Source organism: Hypanus sabinus, chromosome 8 (genome assembly GCF_030144855.1).
Source record: "Hypanus sabinus isolate sHypSab1 chromosome 8, sHypSab1.hap1, whole genome shotgun sequence".
NCBI classification, from domain to species: Eukaryota; Metazoa; Chordata; class Chondrichthyes; order Myliobatiformes; family Dasyatidae; genus Hypanus; species Hypanus sabinus.
Window position 1 is genome coordinate 30662416 of NC_082713.1, and position 22723 is coordinate 30685138.

General features: G+C 37.9%; 1 protein-coding gene across 10 annotated transcripts in view; it reads left to right on the plus strand.

Moving 5' to 3' along the window:
* LOC132398011 (zinc finger MYM-type protein 3-like) overlaps nucleotides 1-22723 on the plus strand; it is a 113089-nt gene that overhangs the window by 86393 nt on the left and 3973 nt on the right. For 7 of the 10 annotated variants that reach the window (XM_059976896.1, XM_059976897.1, XM_059976899.1 and 4 more), the window contains 7 exons: nucleotides 1096-1242; nucleotides 2495-2598; nucleotides 2967-3135; nucleotides 8478-8629; nucleotides 17167-17281; nucleotides 18133-18393; nucleotides 21836-21953. In XM_059976896.1, coding sequence (XP_059832879.1) covers nucleotides 1096-1242; nucleotides 2495-2598; nucleotides 2967-3135; nucleotides 8478-8629; nucleotides 17167-17281; nucleotides 18133-18393; nucleotides 21836-21953 — 1066 coding nt within the window. The other 3 variants (XM_059976898.1, XM_059976904.1, XM_059976903.1) reach the window with 3 other exon arrangements.

Sequence of the window (22723 nt, forward strand, 5' to 3'; positions counted from 1 at the left end):
CTTGGAGTTTGCGACAATTCGGCATGACATCTAAAACTTTGACAAACATCTGTAGATGTGTATTGGAGAGCATATTGACTGGCTGCATGGTATGGAAACACCAATGCCCTTGAACGAAAATCCTACAGAACATTGTGTATATGGCTCGGCCCATCATAGATAAAGCCCTTCTAAGCATTGCACATCTACAAGAAAAGTTATCGCAGGAAAGCAGCATCCTTCATCAGGTACCCCCACCACTCAGGACATGCTCTCTTCTTGCTGCTGCCATCCGGAAGAAGGTACAGGAGCCTCAGGTCTCACACCAGCAGGTTCAGGAACAGTTATTGTTATTCAGGCTCTTGAACCAAAGGGGATAACTTCACTCACCTTCACTTGCCCCCTTCATTGAATTGCTCCTACAACCTGTGGACTCACTTTCAAAGACTCCTCATGTCATGCTCTCGAAATTTATTGCTTATTTTATTTTATAATTTCTTTCTTTTCTAGTTGCACAGTTTGTTGTCTTTTACACACAGGTTGAACTCCAATGCTGGTGTGGTCTTTCATTGATTCTATTATAGATTTATTGAGTATGCCACATGAAAATGAATCTCAGGGTTCTATATGGTGACACATATGTACTTTAATAATAAATTTACTTTGAATGCTTAACTTGTTACTTAAAAATGAGTACTCATTAAGTGTCAGTACTCTTACTTGTTTGGTCTTTATGTGTAGCATCCTTAAATGATCATACGTTAACTGAGAACATGAATGAAAAGCAAAGCAGCTTAAGTAAGAGTTAAAAAATGATGTCCAATTTTACTTGTAAGTTTACATGTCTTTTGGTTAGGTTTACATGTTTTGATGTATTTTGGCATCATATAAACTGCCTTTAATGCAAGGAATAGGTATTTAGCATCTGTCTCTCATTCTCTCATCGAAATTCCTCGTGTATAGATAAGATATTGCTATTACTGGCAAAATCAGTGTTCATTGCCTATGATGAACCACCTTCAAGGTGGTAAGAGAGCATCGGCAAAGAAGATAGGTGAGTGCCAATCAAGCAGACTACGCAGTAAAATGTAATTGCAATTTCTTTATCTGGCCCAGATCTTGCTAGCAATCAGAGTGCTGATGGCCTCCTAGAAGACTGTGACTTATTTGGACCTGCCAGAGATGATGTCTTGGCCATGGCAGTTAAAATGGCTAATGTCTTGGATGAACCAGGACAGGATTTGGAAGCAGACTTTCCCAAAAGTAAGTATGAGCAATTGTTGTACTACTTTAAACTAATCAAAGTTAGGTTTGTGCAACATCCTGCAAATCAGTTTAACTTTTTTTTCATACTGTAATTTAGACCTTTATAAATTTCAATATACTGCTAATCTGAATCATGAAATTGAACGACTGCTTTTCTTTATTAGACTGTTACAAAAGGTGGCCATTTAGCCCTTTGTGTCCGAGTCAATGCCCAGAAAAGCAATCCTATTAGTCCCAATTCTTCCCTTCTTATTTCCCTGTAATCTAGTTACTTTATTCTCCTTTGATCTCTTTGCTACCCACGTACACCAAAGGCAAATTAACATACTGGCGTGTCTTTAGGATATGGGAGAAAACCAGAGTACTAACTTTAAACTGATATGGTCACATGGAAACTATACAAAGTACACTGCAGAAAATTAGGGTCAAACCTGAATTCTAGAAGCTGTGAGATCGTGTAGCACTAACTTTTACCAGCACGTTTCCCAGTTTGATGCAAGCAGTGGAATAGACATTTCACAAGTAACTTTTGTTATGATGGATGCAACATCATAAGGCTTATTACCACTTTGCAAAAGGTCTTACAATTAGATGAAAGATTGACATGGAACTCTTTAGCATTTTCATAGCCTGGAACTACCCCCAGTGCGTATTCCAGACATTTCATATTTTGGTCTGTTGTCACTATAGTAACAAATGATTTATTAGCTGATTTGGGAAACACCCGAAAGCAGTAGTATGATAATGATTAGTGCCTGCTTTAATAAAAGGATTAATATTGGCCAGAGCACCAGTGATCATGTTTCTGATCTTTGAAATATTACCTTATGATCTTAGCCCTTACTGGAGAGAGCAAGCAGAATCGTGGTCCAGTCTCTTACCCAAAAGACAGCTGCTTTGAATTTCAAAAGCATGTACAGAAATGCATTAGTTGGGCACACTACTGATTATTTTCATTGTGGAATTTACAGCTCCAGCATGATCCATTAAAAGTAGAACTTGTTCAAGTTTGCATAGTAATGTGAAACAAGGACATGTTTATAATTACACACCATTCTGGAAACATTGATATTTCAGATGTAATTTGGAAATGCAGCCTATGTGGTCTTACTTGGTGTCCAATACTTCTACCTCATCACTGAGCTAAAGATATATAATTATTATCAGTTTGCCAACATTGCTAATTCCACACCAATGTTGTTGAAATCTGTAATCACTTAAACATAGAATTTTGTACTTTATATTTCAGCTCCATTGGAACTTAATACGGGTGTTGATTTCCTTTTTGACTGTGGGCTTGTAACAACAGATGAGGAGCAACCAGAATCTGAAATACCACGGGCCGTAAGAAGGGTAAGATTTCTTTAAGAATTTGTATATTCAAAAGAGGTGTGACTATCACGGCAGTCAGTGAATTTGTGTTGTGGTATTTTAGCCCAAAACAAACTGGTATAATTAAGATGTCATTGAACCATGGAGGCTGGCATTTGGCTCAATTTTTCTATATCAGTTCCTAGTAGGCAGACCAATTTCATCCGTCACATTTCCCCACTAATTTTTCCATAAACTTGCAAATTGTTTCTTTTCAGTTACCTGTCCACAAAATATCTGCCGATTTACCCTGTCTGTTCAAGTTATGATTTTTATGTGAAAATGGCAGATTCTCTTTAGTCTGTCTTGAGTAGTTTTTGATGTTCATTTTATTTCTTTTTCCCTTATAGGGCCAAAAGCGGCTAATGCTTTCAGAAAGCTGTTCTCATGATTCTCTTGCTAGCCAACAATGTTGTACAGGATTAAATTACTCATACGGGGTAAATGCTTGGAAGTCTTGGGTCCAGGCTAAATATGCCAGTGGAGATGGCAGTAAAAGTGAAGAGCTCAAGTTTGGACGTAAGTACATAGTATCTCCATTTTTGAAAAAGAAGAAAAATGAAGCTGTAAAAACACAAAATGCTGGCAGAACTCAGCAGGCCAGACAGCATCTATGGGAGGAGGTAGTGATGACGTTTCAGGTTGAAACCCTTCATTCAGGAGTGAAGCGACATGGGATGGTCGAGGGGGGATAAGAAGTGGGGGGAGGGATGAAGTAGAGAGCTGGGAAGTGATAGGCTGAAGGGAAATGGGCTAGGGGGAAGGTGGAGAATTATGGGAAATAAAAGAAAGAATGGTAGGGCTGGGGGGAGATTATAGTGAGGGGAGAAAAAGAGAGAGAAAGAGAACCAGACTAAAATTATAGATAGGGATGGGGTAAGGGGGGGGCAGGGGTATCAACGGAGGTCTGTGAGTTGAATGTTCATGCCGGCAGGTAGGAGGCTACTTAGGCAGGAGATAAGGTGTGTGTGGCCTCATCTTGATGGTAGAGGAGGCCATGGACAGACGTATTGGAGTGGGTGGTCTGTGGAATTGAAGTGTGTGGCCACAGGGAGATCCTGTGTATGGCCACTGCTGGAGGACTAAGCGCCGGTGTTTGGTGAAACGGTCTCCCAGTCTGCGGCTGGTCTCCCCAATGAATAAATGGCCACATCGGAAGCACTGGATGTAGTATATCACCCCAGCTGACTCGCAGGTGAAGTGGTGCCTCACCTGAAAGGACTGTCTGGGGCCTAGGATGGTGGTGAGGGAAGAAGTGTTGCAGGTGTCGCACTTCTTCCATTTGCAGGGATAAGTGCCTGGAGGGAGGTCGGTGGGGAGGGATGGGGGAGATGAATGGACAAGGGAGTCACGTAGGGAGCGATCCCTGCGGAAAGCTGCGAGTGGGAGGAGGGGAAGATGTGGCTGGTGGTGGGATCCCGTAGGAGGTGGAGTAAGTTACGGAGGATTATACGTTGGATCTGTAGGCTGATAGGGTGATAGGTGAGGACCGGGGGGACTCTATCCCTGGTGGGCAAGCGGGGGGATGGGGTGAGGGCAGAGGTGTGTGAAATATGGGAGACGCAATGGAGGGCAGAGTTGATAGTGGACGAAGGGAAGCCCCTTTCTTTAAAAAAAGAAGACATCTCCTTTGTCCTAGAATGAAAGGCCTCGTCCTGAGAGCAGATGCGGCGAAGGTGGAGGAATTGAGAGAAAAGGATAGCATTTTTGCAGGAGGCAGGGTGGGAGGAGGAATAGTCTAGGTAGCTGTGAGAGTCTGTAGGTTTGTAGTAGACATCGGTGGATAAGCTGTCTCCAGAGATAGAAACAGAAAGATCTAGAAAGGGGAGGGAGTGTGGGAAATAGATCAGGTGAATTTGAGGGCGGGGTGAAAGTTGGAGGCGAAGTTAATGAAGTCGACGAGCTCAGCATGTGTGCAGGAAGCAGCGCCGATGCAGTCATCGATATAACGTAAGAAAAGAGGAGGACAGATACCGGTGTAGGCTTGGAAATATAGATTGCTCCACGTGGCTGACAAAAAGGCAGTCATAGCTAGGACCCATGCGGGTGCCCATGGCTACACCTTTAATTTGGAGGAAGTGGGAGGAGCTAAAGGAGACATTGTTGAGGGTGAGGACTAATCCCGCAAGGCGGAGAAGAGTAATGGTAGAGGGTGACTGGCTGGGTCTGGAATCCAGGAAGAAACGGAGAGCTTGGAGACCTTCCTGGTGGGGAATAGAGGAAAATAGGGACTGGACGTCCATGGTGAAAATAAGGTGGTGGGGGGCCAGGGAACTTGAAATCTTTGAAGAGATGTAAAGCATGGGAAGTATCACAGACATAGGTGGGAAGGGATTGAACAAGGGGAGATAAAACGGAGTCGAGATAGGCAGAAATGAGTTCAGTGGGGCAGGAGCAAGCAGAGACAATAGGTCTGCCTGGACAGGCAGGTTTGTGAATCTTAGGTAGGAGGTAGAAATGGGAAGTGCGGGGTGTGGGAACTATAAGCTTGGTGACCGTGGATGGGAGATCTCCCGAGCTGATGAGATTGGAAATGGTTGGGAGACAATGGATTGGTGCTCCCTAGTGGGGTCGTGGTCCGGGGTAATCAGCGAGTTGTCGACGTGCCTCTGCTATGTACAGGTCAGTGCACCAGACAACAACAGCACCCCCCTTATCAGCGGGTTTGATGGTAAGATTGGAATTGTTGTGGAGGGAATGGAGAGCAGAGCATTCAGAGGGGTAAGGTTGGAATTGGAGCAAGGGGTGGTGAAGTTAAGACGGTTAATGTCCCGAATGAAGTTATGTCCTTTCATGTTCCTTGTCCACTGTTTGACTAAAATTGCTAAAACAGTGATGAAGTAGACCTGAATGAAATTGCACTATTTTTAAACCTGCAGGTTGCAAGTACAAACCTCATTTCCAGAAAAGTTGGGATATTTTCCAAAATGCAATAAAAACAAAAATCTGTGATATGTTAATTCACGTGAACCCTTATTTAACTGACAAAAGTACAAAGAAAAGATTTTCAATAGTTTTACTGACCAACTTAATTGTATTTTGTAAATATACACAAATTTAGAATTTGATGGCTACAATACACTCAACAAGAGTTGGGACAGAGACATGTTTACCATTGTGTTACACCACCTTTCCTTTTAATAACACTTTTTAATCGTTTTGGGACTGAAGATACTAATTGTAGTAGATTTGCAATTGGAAATTTTGTCCATTCTTGCTTGATATAAGACTTCAGCTTCTCGACAATCCGTGGTCTCCGTTGTCTGATTCTCCTCTTCATGATGCGCCAAACATTTTCAATAGGAGATCGATCTGGACTGGCAGCAGGCCAGTCAAGCACATGCACTCTGTGTCTACAAAGCCACGCTGTTGTAGCCCGTGCAGGATGTGGTCTGGCATTGTCCTGCTGAATTAAGCATGAATGTCCCAGGAAGAGACATCGCTTTGTTGGCAACATATGTCTCTCTCAAATCCTAATATATGCCTCAGAGTCAATGGTACCTTCACATACATGCAACTCACCCATGCCGTGGGCACTGATGCACCCCCATACCATCACAGATGCTGGCTTTTGCACCTTTCACTGATAACAATCAGGAAAGTCGTTTTTATCTTTGGCATGGAGAACTCGACGCCTGTTTTTTCTGAAAACTAGCTGAAATGTGGACTCATCTGACCACAGCACATGGTTCCACAGTCTTCTCGGGCCCAGAGAACTCGTCGGCGTTTCTGCATAGAGTTGATGTATGGCTTCCTCCTTGCGTAGTACAGTTTCAAGTTGCATTTCTGGATGCAGCGATGGACTATGTTAAGTGACAATGGTTTTCCGAAGTACTCCCGAGCCCAGGTGGCTATAATTGTCACAGTAGCATGACGGTTTCTCAGGCAGTGCCGCCTGAGGGCTGGAAGATCACACGCATTCAACAGTGGTTTCTGACCTTGCCCTTTACACACTGAGATGTCTCTGAATCTTTTCACAATATTATGTACTGTAGATATTGAAAGACCTAAATTCTCTGCAATCTTGCATTGGGAAATGTTCCTTTTGAACTGACTAACAATTCTCTCATGAATTTTGGCACAAAGGGGTGAGCCATCCTTGCTTGCAAAGACTGAGCCTTTGATGGACTCTACTTTTATACCCAGTCATGATACTTCGCCTGCTACCAATTAACCTGCTTAATGTGGAGTCTTCCAAACCGGTGTTACTTGAATATTCTGTGCACTTTTCAATCTTATTTTAACTCTGCCCCAACTTTTGTTGAGTGTGTTACAGCCATCAAATTCTAAATCTGTGTGTATTTACAAAATACAATTAAGTTGGTCAGTAAAACTATTGAAAATCTTTGTACTTTCGTCAGTTAAATAAAGGTTCACGTGAATTAACATACCACAAATTTTTGTTTTTATTGCATTTTGGAAAATATCCCAACTTTTCTGGAAATGGGGTTTGTAAATGTAGTGCTCCAATCTTGCATTTGTTGGCATTGAATGTGAAATTTCTCTGGCTGCCACAGGACACTTTTAAATGGTAATGGGATAGAGCTATAGAATACTTAGAGCATGTAAGGTGTTCCAGAGTTCTTATTCAGTATACAGTACGTATGAGTAATCCAACCAGTATTTCTTTGCATTATTCTCATGTGACTGCAGTTACTTACTCTCAGCATTTACCCATTTTAAATTTGAATTCTTTTGTTGAATCTGCCTCCCACAAGTGTGGTGGCAGTTCATTCTAAATCCTAGCTGCTTGGAGTGGAAAGTGGAAAAACGTTTTCTCTTGTCACCTGCCATTGTTTGTTGTCCCCTCATCTTTGACCCTTCTGCCAAATGGAACAGTTTCTAATTCTGCCTTAATGATTTTACTGACCTCTCAGATTTTCTTGCTAATTTCATTTTCAAAGGAGAACAACCCCCCAGGTGCTTGAATCTGCCCTGTAAACTAAACTCCTTCCTTGAATTATTCCATTTGGTTTTATCTGCCCCCTTGCATTTGTCCTGAAGTGTAGCACCCATAACTGGAAGCAGAACTCCAGTTTTTAGCTGAGCTAATGTTTCATAAAAGGTCATCTTAATTCGTATTGAATGGTGAGGCAAGCTTTGAGGACTGAGGTGTCCTAGCCTTTCATTTTCTTGTGTTATTTCGTTTGGGCTATTGTCATTTGGTGTTGCTCCATTTCTAGTGAATGGACTTCTCATGGTTCCATAGAACGTGAATACTAAAGATGCAGCATGGCAACAGGCTCATCAAGTCCACACCAATCATCAAATACCAACTTATATTGATCTTGCATTAACCCTCCTTTTTATTTTCCCTATTTTCCTATCAACTCCCTCCATCATGACTTGGTATTCCTGGAAGGGTAACTTACAGTGGCCAAACAAGCCCCACATTTTTGGAATGTAACAGGAAACAGAAGTATGTGGAGGAAACCCACATAGTTCCAGAGAAAACCTGCAAGCTCCACACAGCCCCTGGTCAGGGTTGCCTTGGATCTCTAGTACTGTTAGGCAGCAGCTTTACTTGATGTGCAAGTAAGCATGTCACTGGTCTACTGATTTTAAAGTAGAATTATAATTCCATTTTAATTAATTCATAATAGGACTGAAAGAGATTTTTATTTTGGGTAATTTGGGATTTTTTTAGAAAACTTTTTTTGCGTATGTTGTGGATTTGGGATGGGTTCTGGGATTGTATTCCATTTTGAAAATCCTTTTCTTATCATATAGCAGTAACCGTTCTGAAATTTTAGTCCAGTAAAGGGTTAATGTCTATAGCGAGAATATCAGCTGTATGCTATCTTGTTATTCTTGTGAAACTACTTAGCCTATTTTCTCCTCTTCTTCTTCTTCCCCATCAGCTAAACCAATGAGAATTAAAGAAGATATTTTATCCTGCAGTGCTGCAGAACTAAATTATGGTCTAGCCCAATTTGTTAAGGAAGTACAGAGGCCAAATGGAGAACGATACGAGCCGGATAGTGTGTACTATTTATGTCTTGGAATTCAGCAGGTGTGGTTTACGAGTTTAAATTCGTGTGCATTATTTCAGCATGTTGATATTTTTCTTTTACACCAAAAATCACAGGGTTACAGTTCTTTGTCCAGGAAACCTGTACAGGCAACTCAATAATCAAGATTGTTACAAATGGAGGGCACAAAAGGCTTATGACTTGTTTTTCTCAGCAAAGGAGAAGGTTATTGAAGCCATTTCTACAGAGCATATACTTCATTTCAATAGAATGTCTTGATTCTTGCAGTATGTGCTTTTAGGAGTTGTGATCAAGCTACAAAAGGGAATGTATAGTGTACTGGTTGCAATGTCCTCACAGCATTCACCATCTTCTAGTATGCTACTCCTACTTTTTCCATGTCTATAAAGCTGCCAACTTCCATCAAGGTCAACTCATTATTATCTCTAACCTATTCCAATTATTTTGTGGCCAGCTTTTACTCTACATAAAACCTCTCATTCGTCAATCTTTTTTTTTGTATTATATTGGTTAGTCCACAGATATTGCCTCAGTTTTAAAAGCCTTGTCCCTTCATGGCCTCAGTTACCCAGCCCCACTGTTGTATTTGGAGAAAAGAAATTTAGTTTGTCAATTATTTTATTAAGAAGTTTTTCAATTTATCATGGTTCCAATACAAATTTCTTTGAACCTTCTTTAGATTTGGATCTGCCTTGTAGGTGCTCTTCCACTAGGTGGTGCAAGTGGCCAAAAAAACTGTTTGCTTCCATTGGCTATTCACCATTCATTGACATGAACTTAATAGGATGTAGTTATGCTTGGACATTCACAACTTTTAATTCAAACAGCTTTCATCCTGAGTTCCGAATTTAGTGATTTTCATATAGTTTTGCCACTGCATTATCAGTAAGAATGACTATTAACTGGTATTGAAGTATTGTGGTAGTTTAATTAACAGAAACTTGCACCTATGGAAATCCTAAATCACTCCCAAAAAAATCCCAGACATGGAGTGTAAATTTGCTCTTGTGAAATTTGTGTGGAGATAAAAAACAAACACAATTCAGCTCTCTTTTTTTAACTTGTATGCAGGTGATGAGGCTTTGAATTGCAGAAAACCACAAAGTTGTTTTTCTTGTTTTAGAGTAATACTTTTGGTTTTACTGTCTTGGGATTTGCTATACTTACAATCAGACTGCTTGACCAATTGCGTCTAAACTGAAATGTTACTCCTACAGTTAAACTGGTATGGCTGAAGCCCTGGCCTTTGACTCATTTGCAGGTTTTATACCCAAGGCTAATTCACAATAGATTGTTGACCCCAAGTTGATGATTCTTCCCATATACCTTTTGTGGCAAAAACTACAACTGCATGCTTTCCACTCCGGACCCTACTGAATACAGAAATAAGTTTACTGCCAACCACAGGGCTTCATTGGTCAGTGCACTATGTAGTACAGTGCTAAGTTATGTGAATTTGAAGATCTTGGGTTCTATGTACCTAGCTCTGTTAGATTCTGTGACCAGAGCAAGGTATTGGTTTGCATTTTGGTCTCTTCCATCTCTCGTGATTTTGGAAAATCTAACTGGAAGATCTTCTGGGTGTTGTCTTTTATTTACCTGTGGGTGTTTTCTGAATGTGGACAAATTGGATATGAAGGTTTGGATATCCAAAATGTTTGATTAGACATAGCTGGAGTGTCATTCTTCAATATCTTGTGATGTACAAGAATAGATCAGTAAATATCCTTTTTTTTCTTTTTCAATCTTTTTATTGAATTTCATATATAAAGAAAACATAACATTATAGTGAATAGGTTATAAGTGCAATAGACTTGAGATTACATTAATAATAAGATAACAATATCCTATTAAATATCAACAACAAAAAAAGTATAATAATCAATCAAGTCTATAATAATTATATATGAAAAAAATAAAAATAATCATCAAAAGAAGAAAAAAAAATTTAAAAATACAAGAAAAAATATATAGAGAAAAAAACACTAAACTAAACTAACATGGGCAATAATAACAGTTTATATGTATATGATAGTGTCAAGAACTCCGGAACTCCATACCTGAACAAGAATAAGCAGAGAGAAGGTCTGGAAGAGGTCAAATTAATTCATATGAAAATGTCAAATGAACGGTCCCCAAGTTTCTTCAAATTTAATTGATGAGTCAAAAATAGTGCTTCTAATTTTTTCCAAGCTCAGATAAGAAGTAGTTTGAGAGAACCACTGAAACGTGGTAGGAGGATTTACTTCTTTCCAATTTTGTAATATAGACCTTTTGGCCATTAATGTTACAAAAGCAATCATTCGTCTAATTGAAGGGGAAAACTGATTACCATCCTCATTTGGTATACCAAAAATTGCAGTAATAAAATGAGGTTGTAAATCGATATTCCAAATTGAGGAAATGGTAGCAAATATGTCCTTCCAATAGTTATGTAAAGCGGGACATGACCAAAACATATGGGTCAATGAAGCCACATCTGAATGACATCTGTCACATTGAGGGTTAATATGAGAATAGAATCGAGCAAGCTTATCTTTAGACATATGAGCTCTATGTACAATTTTAAATTGTATTAAAGCATGTTTAGCACATATAGAAGAATTAACCATTTGTAAAAGTTTTTCCCATTTTTCTGTTGATATATTATATTGAAGTTCTTTTTCCCATTCTTGTTTAATTCTACCTGATATTTCTGGTTGTATCTTCATAATCGTATTATAAATAAAAGCCACTAATCCCTTCTGACAAGGATTTAAGGTAAATATCAAATCTGAGAAATCCATTGAAGTTGAATTGGGGAAAGATGGTAGAACTTCATGTAGAAAATTTCTGATTTGTAAATATCTAAAAAAAATTAGATTTAGGTAACTTAAATTTGTTGGAAAGTTGGTCGAAAGACATCAAACTACCTTCAAAAAAAAGATCACAAAAACATTTTATACCTTTCCTTTTCCATATGCTAAAAGCTTGATCTGTCAAAGAAGGTTTGAAAAAAAAATTAAGTAAGATAGGGCTATCAAGAACAAAGTTTTTCAGAGTAAAAAACTTACGAAATTGAAACCAAATTCGTAATGTATGTTTGACAACAGGATTAGATATCTGTTTATTGAATTTAACTAAATCAGTAGGAAGAGAAGAACCAAGAACGGAGAATAGAGAATATCCCTGTACCTCATTGCATTCTAAATTTACCCACTGTGGGCACAATGGTGAATCCAAATCTAATTTCCAATATATTAGGTTACGAATATTATTCGCCCAATAGTAAAATCTAAAGTTAGGTAAAGCTAAACCACCATCTTTTTTAGATTTTTGTAATTGCCTTTTACTTAACCTGGGGTTTTTATTTTGCCACACAAATGAGGAAATTTTTGAATCAATATTATCAAAAAAAGATTTAGGAATAAAAATTGGTAAAGCTTGAAATAAATATAAAAATTTCGGTAAAATCATCATTTTAATAGCATTAATCCGACCAACTAATGATAAGGATAGGGGAGACCATCTTGTAGTAAGTTGTTGAATTTGATGGAGCATAGGTAAAAAATTCAGTCTAAATAAATCTTTATATTTCTTGGTAATTTTTATACCTAAATAGATAAAGTTATCAGTAACAACTTTAAATGGTATCCTATCATTCAATAAAGTTTGTGCGTTTAAAGGGAATAAATCACTCTTATCCAAGTTTAGTTTATAACCAGAAAAACTACCAAATTGAGCCAACAAGGATAAAATAGCGGGAATAGACCTGTCAGGATCAGAAATATATAACAACAAGTCATCAGCATAAAGTGATAACTTGTATACCTTCTCATTACGGGTAATACCAAAAATATTAGGAGATTCACGAATAGCAATGGCTAGAGGTTCTAATGCGATATTAAATAATAAAGGACTTAAGGGACAACCTTGTCTCGTACCACGAGATAATTGAAAAAAAGGATCTGTAATTATTTGTAAGAACAGAAGCAACAGGTTTATAATATATTAGTTTGATCCATGATATAAAATTAGGACTAAAATTAAAATATCTCAAAGCGTTAAATAAGTATGTCCATTCAACTCTATCAAAAGCTTTTTCAGCATCTAATGAAATAACACATTCTGGAATTATGGGTGATGAAGTATAAATTATATTAATCAATTTTCTAACATTAAAAAAGGAATACCGATTCCTAATAAACCAGTTTGGTCTTCTGAAATAATCTGTGATAGTACCTTTTCTAACCTAATGGCTAATTTTTGTAAGAATCTTAGAGTCTACATTTAATTGTGATATAGGGCGATAAGATGCACATAAAGTAGGATCCTTATCTTTTTTAAGAATTAGAGAGATAGTAGCTTCATAAAAAGATTGAGGTAATCTCTTCTTAGCAAATGCATCATTAAAAATTTCACATAACCAAGGGGAAAGCGAAGAAGAAAAAGTTTTAAAAAATTCTATAATATAACCATGAGGACCAGGAGCTTTCCCTGAATTCATTAATGAGATAGCCTCTCCTATTTCGGCCATAGAGATAGGAGCATCAAACAAGCTACGATCTTCATGTCAGTTTGGGAATATTCAAATTGTTAAAAAAATTATCCATCATGGACAGATCGCCATCAAATTCTGATTGATATAAAGATTTATAAAAATCTTGAAAAGTGTTATTGATTTCTTTATGATCAGTAGTTAGATTACCGTCTTGTTTACGAATTTTAATAATTTGTCGCTTAGTCGAAATAGCTTTTAATTGATTAGCTAACAGTTTACCAGTTCGATCACTATGGATATAAAATTGAGCCATGGTCCTAATTAATTGATTCTCAATTGAAGAAGATAATAATAAGCTATGCTCCATTTGAAGCTCAACTCTCTTCTTATAAAGTTCTTTGGTAGGAGTCACGGAATAAATCTTATCAATTTCTTTAATTTTATCCGCTAAAAAGCAATATCTAAATATCTTTGTTTTCTTTTACCAACGGAATATGAGATAATTTGTCCACGGATAAAAGCCTTAAAAGAGTCCCAAAGTATTCCTCTGTCAATCTCTTCAGTATAGTTTGTTGAGAAAAACAAGTCAATTTGCTGTTTTATGTAGGTGATAAATTCTGGGTCTTGAAGCAAAGTAGCGTTAAGTCTCCAAGATCTAGTATTATTGGAAAAGTCCGAAATCTTGATAGATAACTTCAAAGGTGCATGATCCGAAATAGTAATAGAATCATATTTACAATCAGTAACATCTGTTAATAAACGATGATCAATAAGGAAATAATCAATTCTAGAATAACTGTGATATACATGTGAAAAAAATGAAAATTCTTTATCTTTAGGGTTCAAAAACCGCCATATTTCAGTAATTCCCAAATCAACCATAAAAGAATTAATAAGTAAGGCTGATCTATTCAGAAGAATTCGGATAGGTTTAGATCTATCCATCGAAGGATTCAAACAACAATTGAAATCTCCACCCATTATCAACATATATTCATTTAGATTAGGAAGGGAAGTAAATAAACGTTTAAAAAATTCAGGGCAGTCAAAGTTTGGAGCATAAATATTAACTAGAACCACTTTTTGATTAAAAAGTGAACCAGTTATCAACAAAAATCTGCCCTGTGGATCAGAAATAATTTCATGATGTGTAAACGAAATTGAGGGGTCTATAAAAATAGACACACCCCTAATTTTGGCGGTACAATTCGAGTGAAATTGTTGACCCTTCCAGAACCTAAAAAAACGTTGATTATCCTCCCTCCTAATATGGGTCTCCTGTGCAAAAATAATATTAGCGTTTAGTCTATGGAATAATTTAAATATTTTTTTACGTTTAATCGGATGATTTAAACCATTAGTATTCCAAGAGATAAAGTTAATAGACTTATCCATCATGCCAGTATTAGTTGTGTATATCATAAAAGGTTAAAAAGACACATAACCCATAATTCAGGAAGAAGGAAAAATGATTCAGGAACAACCGGAGAACATGACACCTCAATAATATTAATAATTTAAAGTCGGCCCATAAACTAAAAGCAAAAAAATAAAAAGCAAAAGCATGAAAAAAGATCCCTACCCCCTCCCCCAACCCCTTGAAAAAGAGCCAAGCGGCAGGCGCACAAACTAATACTAATATTACCCCCATTTTCAAGATGGCAACTTCATGAAAAGAAAGAAAATAGAAACTATATAACACCCAGATATAAATACAGGGTTGTAAAAAAAAAGAATACATATCAATCAAAATGAAAAAATAATATAAAAAAGCAAAAAATCATTAATAAAAAAAAGGATAACCATTGAAATTTAAAGTAATGTAATATGCCTTTTAAAAAAAAGATTCCATATTCAAATATAAAAAAATGACGTTTCAAAAACAGAGACTTATGGGAAGAAGAAACAACATTTTGAAAGTACCATATTACAGAATATAAATGTAAATTCGCCAATCTTTTTTTTTAAAAAAATGTCATCAAAATAAGATTAAAAAAGGATTCAATAACCACTACAATATATATAAAAAAAAGGTCCAAAGATTCAAGACATTCGTCCCATTCTCAAATACAGGCAAATAAACGCTTACGGAAAGCAAAGTCTTATTGGAAAAAGAAACGACTTCTTAAAAAATAAATCATTATTACAAAATCTTAACGTGTATATCTAATCCAGAGGGGAAAAAAAACTTAATTTAAAAAAAACATAGTAAAATTAAAAGAGCATCTGTAAATCATGATAATAAAAAAAAAACCCAGGTCTACAGACCAAAGTAAAAAGCTATACCGCAGCTTCATAAGTTAAAGCCTAAAAGCGGAATGGCGTCTTCTCTCCAAAAATTCTTCTTCAACATAAAGCATAGTTCAACTTGTACTAGAAGATCGATATTCTTCAACGAATTTCTTCGCTTCTTCCGGGGTATTAAAGAAGCGCTGACTGTCATCACTCAACGTAATTCTGAGATTCGCTGGGTGTCTTAAAGCTTGTTTCAGTCCAATCGAATTAATCTCTGCCATCACCGGTTTAAAAGCGATTCTCGCCCTCATTACCTCAAATGAATAGTCCTCCACAATATGAAACTTGTTGTTTTTGTGAGAAATCATACCTTTCTGACGAGCTAATCGAATTAGAAGCTCTTTCTCCCGAGGATAATGGAGACGGACAATCACAGCTCGTGGCTTGTCTCTCGCAGCCGAAAATCTCGGAACTCTGTGGGCACGGTCAATAGTAGGTTTAACCCGCAAAGTGTCCTTGCCAAAAATTTCCCACAATAAGTTAGAGAAATATTCAGTTAAGTCACCAGACTCAACATTTTCGGGAAATCCAATAATACGCAAGTTCTGTCTGCGAGATCGGTTTTCAAGATCGGTGATTTTAAACTTATTCTGCTCCACTATTTTAGCGGTCGATCGTACCTTCTCCTCCAAAGTTTCGATTGTACGTATCTTTTCACAAATTATCTTGTCAAGAGCCGCAAACTTTTCTTCATGCTGTTCAATATCTGCTGCCAGCGATTGAAGCTTGGTATCAAATGATCTAACGACATCTTCAAGCTCAGACATTTTCGCAGTAAGTTTATATTCCAGACTTGCAAGTTTAGTATCCAGTTTAGTATCCAGAAGACTGGAGATTGCATCGAGAGATATAGGGTCTTTAGACGATTTCTTAGGTACAGACATTTTAAGTTTGAAAAAATTAAATCAAGTATTATTTTAAAAAAGAAATAAATCATAAATATCAACCCATGTAGTTAGGTACGAAAAGATTTGATTAAAGGGTGATTATAGCTTAAAACATGAAGAGCGCCTAAAAGGCAGATGTCTACGTCGCCATCTTGAAACTCCACCCCCCAGATCAGTAAATATCCTACCGCCTGCTAAGTTAGAGCCATAAAAGGAATTTGTTTGCTTTGGGAAATGTCTGTACAATCAAAATCCGATCATATCGATGCACCTCAAATTTTTTTTAATGCAAAGGACATAATTTATCACACCATCATATTCTCTGGTAGTGGAAGGTGACAATTCCTTCACACTGTCCCTAATTCATGTGTTGTTCACTTGTGCTTCAAATTAACAAACTTCTCCAATAGAGACTTAATTATATGTTGTCTCCCCAACATTCAGTGTTTAGCTCTTAACTGACAGTTAATAATGTGATTGGTTCCAATAAAATGACTTAAGCTGGAACAAAAGTGAATGCAGCAAGTATTTAAACAGAAAGATTCAATTCAAGCAACACACACAAAATGCTGGTGGAACACAGCAGGCCAGGCAGCATCTATAAGGAGAAGCACTCCCGACATTTCGGGCCAAGACCTGACGAAGGGTCTTGGCCGGAAACGTCGACGGTGCTTCTCCTTATAGATGCTGCCTGGCCTGCTGTGTTCCACCAGCATTTTGTGTGTGTTGCTTGAATTTCCAGCATCTGCAGATTTCCTCGTGTTTGAAGTTTCAATTAAACTACCTATGGCTAAAAGTACTCTTCTTTCCCCCCCCCCCCCCATATGAACACCTTAAACAGTGTTTAGTTATTGCACTATATATCAATTTCCAATTCTAATCTGTTTTATTACAGTTTTTGCTTGAAAATAACAGAATGGTGAACATATTCACTGACCTTTATTACCTTACATTTGTCCAAGAATTAAATAAAATGTTACAAGGCTGGCAACCAAGTTTGCTTCCAAATGGTAAGTGCTGCAGATCTATCAATTTTTATTAAAAACTATTGCCCAAATATTCATGGTCAGTAATTGATCAACAAACGTATCTTCAAAGTCTTTAAAGCAGGAGTTCTAACCAAAATATTAATGTTTCACTTTTTTGATGCTGCCTGATCTATGTATTTATAGTATCTCCTAGTTTTTCAAAAATGTCTGGTGTTTGAAATATTATTCTTAATGATCATGTAAATGCTGTATTCCACTGTGTTTCTGGGTCTTTTAGTATTTCCTAATTGTAGTATACCGTTCATATTTCCCTGTTTGTATCAAATCATGAAGTATTTTATACATATGTTTCTCAACTTTTCCCGGTGCAAAACTGTGATCAACTAACTTGAGTTATATTTCCCATTCCTTCTCTCATCATTTCCAGTTGGGTGTACTTGTCCAGACTTTTAAAAAGTTTGGCTACTGATCAGCGGCTATTTATACTAACCTTTTCCCTTGCTTGATTCTTGAAACCTCTTGGGGTTTTTTTTTCTACCAAAGTGGGAAGAGGTTATCAAGCTGTATCTGGGAATGGAATCCCATTGAAGGTGACAGAAATTAAGGATAGTGATCCATTGAATGTGTTGGGGTGAAAGGAGTGAATCAGGGGAGGCCTGTCCTTCCTTGTTTTGGCCTGCGCTTGATATTTAAAATACTGGCACTCTGATTCCAGTCCAATTCATGTGAAGCCCTTATTTTATCCCCTCTATTACACGTCTCCCCCAGCCACAGCACCACTATATTTTGAGACTATTGTCACACATACTATGTTTCATAATATCCTACATTACAAGTGTGAATTTGATTAACACGGTGAATTCTTTTGTTAGGTTTAATATTCTCCCGGGTGGAAGAAGAGCATCTCTGGGAATGTAAACAACTGGGGGTATATTCGCCCTTTGTTTTACTAAATACACTCATGTTCTTTAACACAAAGTACTTTGGGTTGAAGTGTGTGGAAGAACACATGCGGCTGTCCTTCACCAGTGTTGTTCGGCAATCCAGGAAATGCACAACACCAAGAGGGACCACAAAAGTGGTCAGCATTCGCTATTACATGCCAGCTCATTACAAAAAGGCAAGAGACCAAGGTGGGTCTTCCGCATATGGAAGAAGTAGTGGATAATTTATTAGAAGAATAAAGTTAAGGACATATAGACCGAAGAGAGTAGCTTTAGTCTTATTATCCTGTAATATTCTGTTTGTCTGTTGTAGTTGAAGTTGGATTGGAGTTTTATTTTTCCAGAGCTTAAAAACAAATAGCAACGGCCAGTCATTAATTACCTTTGCTCAGATATTTAAAGTGATGGCCAGAACAGGTGTTGGTATTTCTGTAAATCTATAAGAGTCAAAAATGTTTGGGACCAAATCATTGAACTGACCCTGGTCGTTTGCCATATACTGACATGTGGATAAGTATGGAAGGGACACTAAATCAGCACTTGTCATTTCTTGACTGCTTCCAACCAGAAAAATAACTAAGTTCATTTCTGTTTATGGTCCATGTCAGAATTGATTTAACCTGCAGTAATTATTATTTTTCTCGTCCAGAGATTTAAATTTTTCTCTTCCGTTGAGTTCTACTAATTTTGCTTCATTCTCAGGCTAAACAGATCTCTTAATCCCCTCCCATCCCCCATTTTTGACCACCTATTTTTAAATCTGCTTTTCTATTTATATCCTGAGTGTACTTTAAGACTGAACGCTCTCCTCAGTGAAGCAGACATAATGCCTTTGTAGAAGATGTGCAGTTTGTGGTCATGATCCTCTCATTTGCATTCAGTTCCACTTTGGATATATGACTCTTTTCATATCCTAATGCAAATGTATGCAAGGTAATTGGATTAACTGATGGAGTAAAAAAAGATAACATAACCATCATTTTGCTTGCTGACTGTGCTAGGTTTACTCATTTCTGCTTCCTCATAATTGGCTTTCTTTCCTGGGTCAGGAAGGAAAGTTAAGGAGGGGTTTCATCTCTTAACCTGATAGTAACCTATGTAGTTATCCATAAAGTATGAAGACTGGTTTATCTGTAGACCTCCTATGATCAGATGCTTTGTGTAACGCCTGCTGAAAATATCTACCGTGCCATGGTTTAGTTGTTGCATTTTTGCCTTGACCCTTGGTTCAGAGTGCAAATGACATGACCGGACTCAATGCAGCAGTAGCGTCTAGAGAATGTGCATCTGCTGAGTTACAGGATTAGAATCAGCTAAATGTACTTCACAAAAGAATAGTACATTAATGTCAACTCTGACTCAGTGTCTGGGTTATAAAGATTGCAGGTTCAATTTCACAGGAAATGTTATGGGAAAAGTCTCTCCACCTGTCTCTACCCTGTCCAGTATAGCCTGAGGAACTGCTACATTGTTTAGGAGTGCTATCTTTTTGAGCAGGGGTTCTGAACATTTTTTTATGCTGTGGACCCTTCCATTAACCAAGGGGGTCACTGGGTCCCAGTTTGGGAAACCCTGATTTTGGACGAACCTTTATATGGCCTTTTGAGGTACATGTTGTATATCCTCTCAAAATATTTTTAAAAGCACATAGGTGTAGACCAGTGCATTCTTGGACATTATTAATAGTCAGTATTGTTTAAGCATCAATAATTGTGGGATTTTGCTGAGTTCAAAAATAGGTTCTGTGGTTTTAGACCATAAGTCATAGGAGCAGAATTATGCAATTGGACCTGTTGAGTCTTCTACGCCATTCTGTTATGGCTGATTTATTATCTTTCTCAACCCCATTCTCCTGCTTTCTTCCAGTAACCTTTGACGCCCTTACCAATCAACAACCTATCAACGTCTACTTTAAGTATACACTATGATTTCGCCTCCACAGCTGTCTATGTATTGAATTCCACAGTTTCACTACCCTCTGGATAAAGAAATCCCTCCTCATCTCTCTTCCAAAGGGATGTCCTTGTATTCTGAAGCTGTGCCCTTGTGGTCTGAGATTTCTCCAGTGTAGAGCATATTGTGGTTCAGACCACAATTTTGTACCAAACCAATTAAGTTAGTAATCAAATGGCCAATAACTCATTTCTTCTGCCTACACAATGTCCGTATCAATTCATTTATCTCACATTCATGTACCTATCTAACTGTCACTTGGAAGTCTTCATGTATCTGCGTTTACCACCACCACCCCAGGCAGCACATTTCAACCACCCACCACTCTGTTTATATAAAAAAGAACAACTTGCCCCTCACACCTCCTTTGAAATTACTCCCTCTCAGTTTAAATGCATGCCCTCTGGTATTAGATATTTCAATCCTGGGTGTAAAAAAGATACTGCCTTTCTACTCTGTCTTTGTCTGTTTTAATCTTATAAAACTCTGTCAGATCTCCCTCCAGCTTCTGCCACTCGAGAGAAGAAAACCTAAGTTTGTCTAACCTCTCGTTATAGCACAATCCCTGTAATCTAGGCAGGATCTTCTGCATACTCTCAAAGCTTTGACGTCCCTCATATTATGGGGTGACTAGAACTTCATGCAATACTGCCGGTGCAGCTTAACTAGAGTTTTATAATATTGCGACTTCCTGACTTTTGAACTCAGTATCTCGACTAATAAGTGCAAACATGCCATGTCAACACACACACAATGTTGGAAGAACTCAGCAGGTCAGGCTGCATCTATGGAGATGAATCGAAATTTTGGTCTGAGGCTTATCTTCAGGACTGAAATGGAAGGGGAATAAAAAGGAGGAGGAGGCAGCTAGCTAGAAGGTGATATGTGAAATTGAGTGGGTGGAAAAGGTAAAGGGCTGGAGAAGGAGGAATCTGATAGGGTCAAAAATCATGCCATATGCCTTCTTAAACCACCTTAAAACTTGTGAAAGGAGAATCCTATAGAAAACATTCTCCCCACATCCAGTCAATCTAAGCTTTTCAATATCTGATAGGCTTCAGTGAGATTTCCCTCATTCTTCCAGACTCCAGTATAGGGCCAAAGTCATCAAATGCTCCTACACAAGGAAATCTGCAGATGCTGGAAGTTCAAGCAACACATACAAAATGCTGGTGGAACACAGCAGGTCAGGCACCATCTATAAGGAGGAGTACTGTCGACGTTTTGGGCCGAAACCCTTCGTCAGGACTAACTGAAAGGAAAGATAGTAAGAGATAGTAATGCTCCTACATCAGTGCTTCATTTTCTGTAGATCCATTGACAATTTTGACAATCCATTTGCATTTTAGTATATTCTGGGAGGCTGTTAATGGAATGAATGCATGGTAGACAGTGGGCAATAACTGAATGGCTCCTCGTGTCCATGAGTCAATGCCCTGACGTGAATGTACAAAATTAGTTTTTTAAATTGAATTTATATAATCAATTTGGATCCTAACATCCTCCAGCACTAACATCAAAAGTAAATTGTTAAGCTATTCACATTTATTGGTGGCTTACTCAAATGACATGAAATACTAAGATGTAAGTAAAGTTTAGTCAGAAAAGAATGAATTGAAATCTTATGAAGACCATTTTTCCTGTTGATAGTGACTTAGCTTTACTGTTCTGTTCATAGGCAGCACTGTAGGAAAGAGGAAACGTGAGGAGGAAGTTGCTGTTTTTGAACAGAGGGAAAACAGAATGAATCCATTAAGATGCCCTGTGAAATTTTATGAGTTCTACCTCTCAAAATGGTAATGTATCTAGTTATTTCCCTTGTAGATAAAATTGATGTTTTTATGTGGGGTGCATTTCTGTGGTCAAGTTTGAGAATGCAAACACTACGAATGGAATAATTTACATTTGGGTTCCCATTGTTGTTAAGGATAAGTCAAAATCAATTTCAAAATACTCAACATCAATTTGGTTGCATAGAATTCCCTATTTTGTACAATTTGCAGTAATGAAACAGCATCATGCACTTGGTATTGGTGGGCAGCTAAACCTTATGGTCAGTTATTGCCAATGAACAGAATTGGTCATAGAGTAACACAGCAGGGAAACAGATCCTTCAGCCCAATTAGTCTATGCCGATCACAGCATCCTCCCTGCAAGTCCCATTTGCCCATGTTTGGCCCGAAAACCCTCTTTTCATGCAGGTATTCAAATCCCTCTTAAATAATGCATTTGTACCCACATTAGCCACTTCTGGCAGCTCATTCCAGATATTTACTGGTCTCTGTGAAAAGAAGTTGCCTCTCAGGTCTCTTAAATCTCTCCTCTCCAGCTTGATGTCTATGCTGTAGCAGGGTGTTGAAAATGTACTCAATACTCCATGACAGGTCTCGCTAGTGACTTTGATATATGCAACATAATGTCCCTTCTCCTAAACTCGAGGCCAGCATGCTAAAAGCTTTTTTTAAAACAGGATGGTCACCTCCAGTGAACTCTGCACGCATTCTCCCAGGTCCCTCTCCTCCGTAACACATAGTCAGTGTCCTGCTTTTCACTGGTCTCTCCGAGT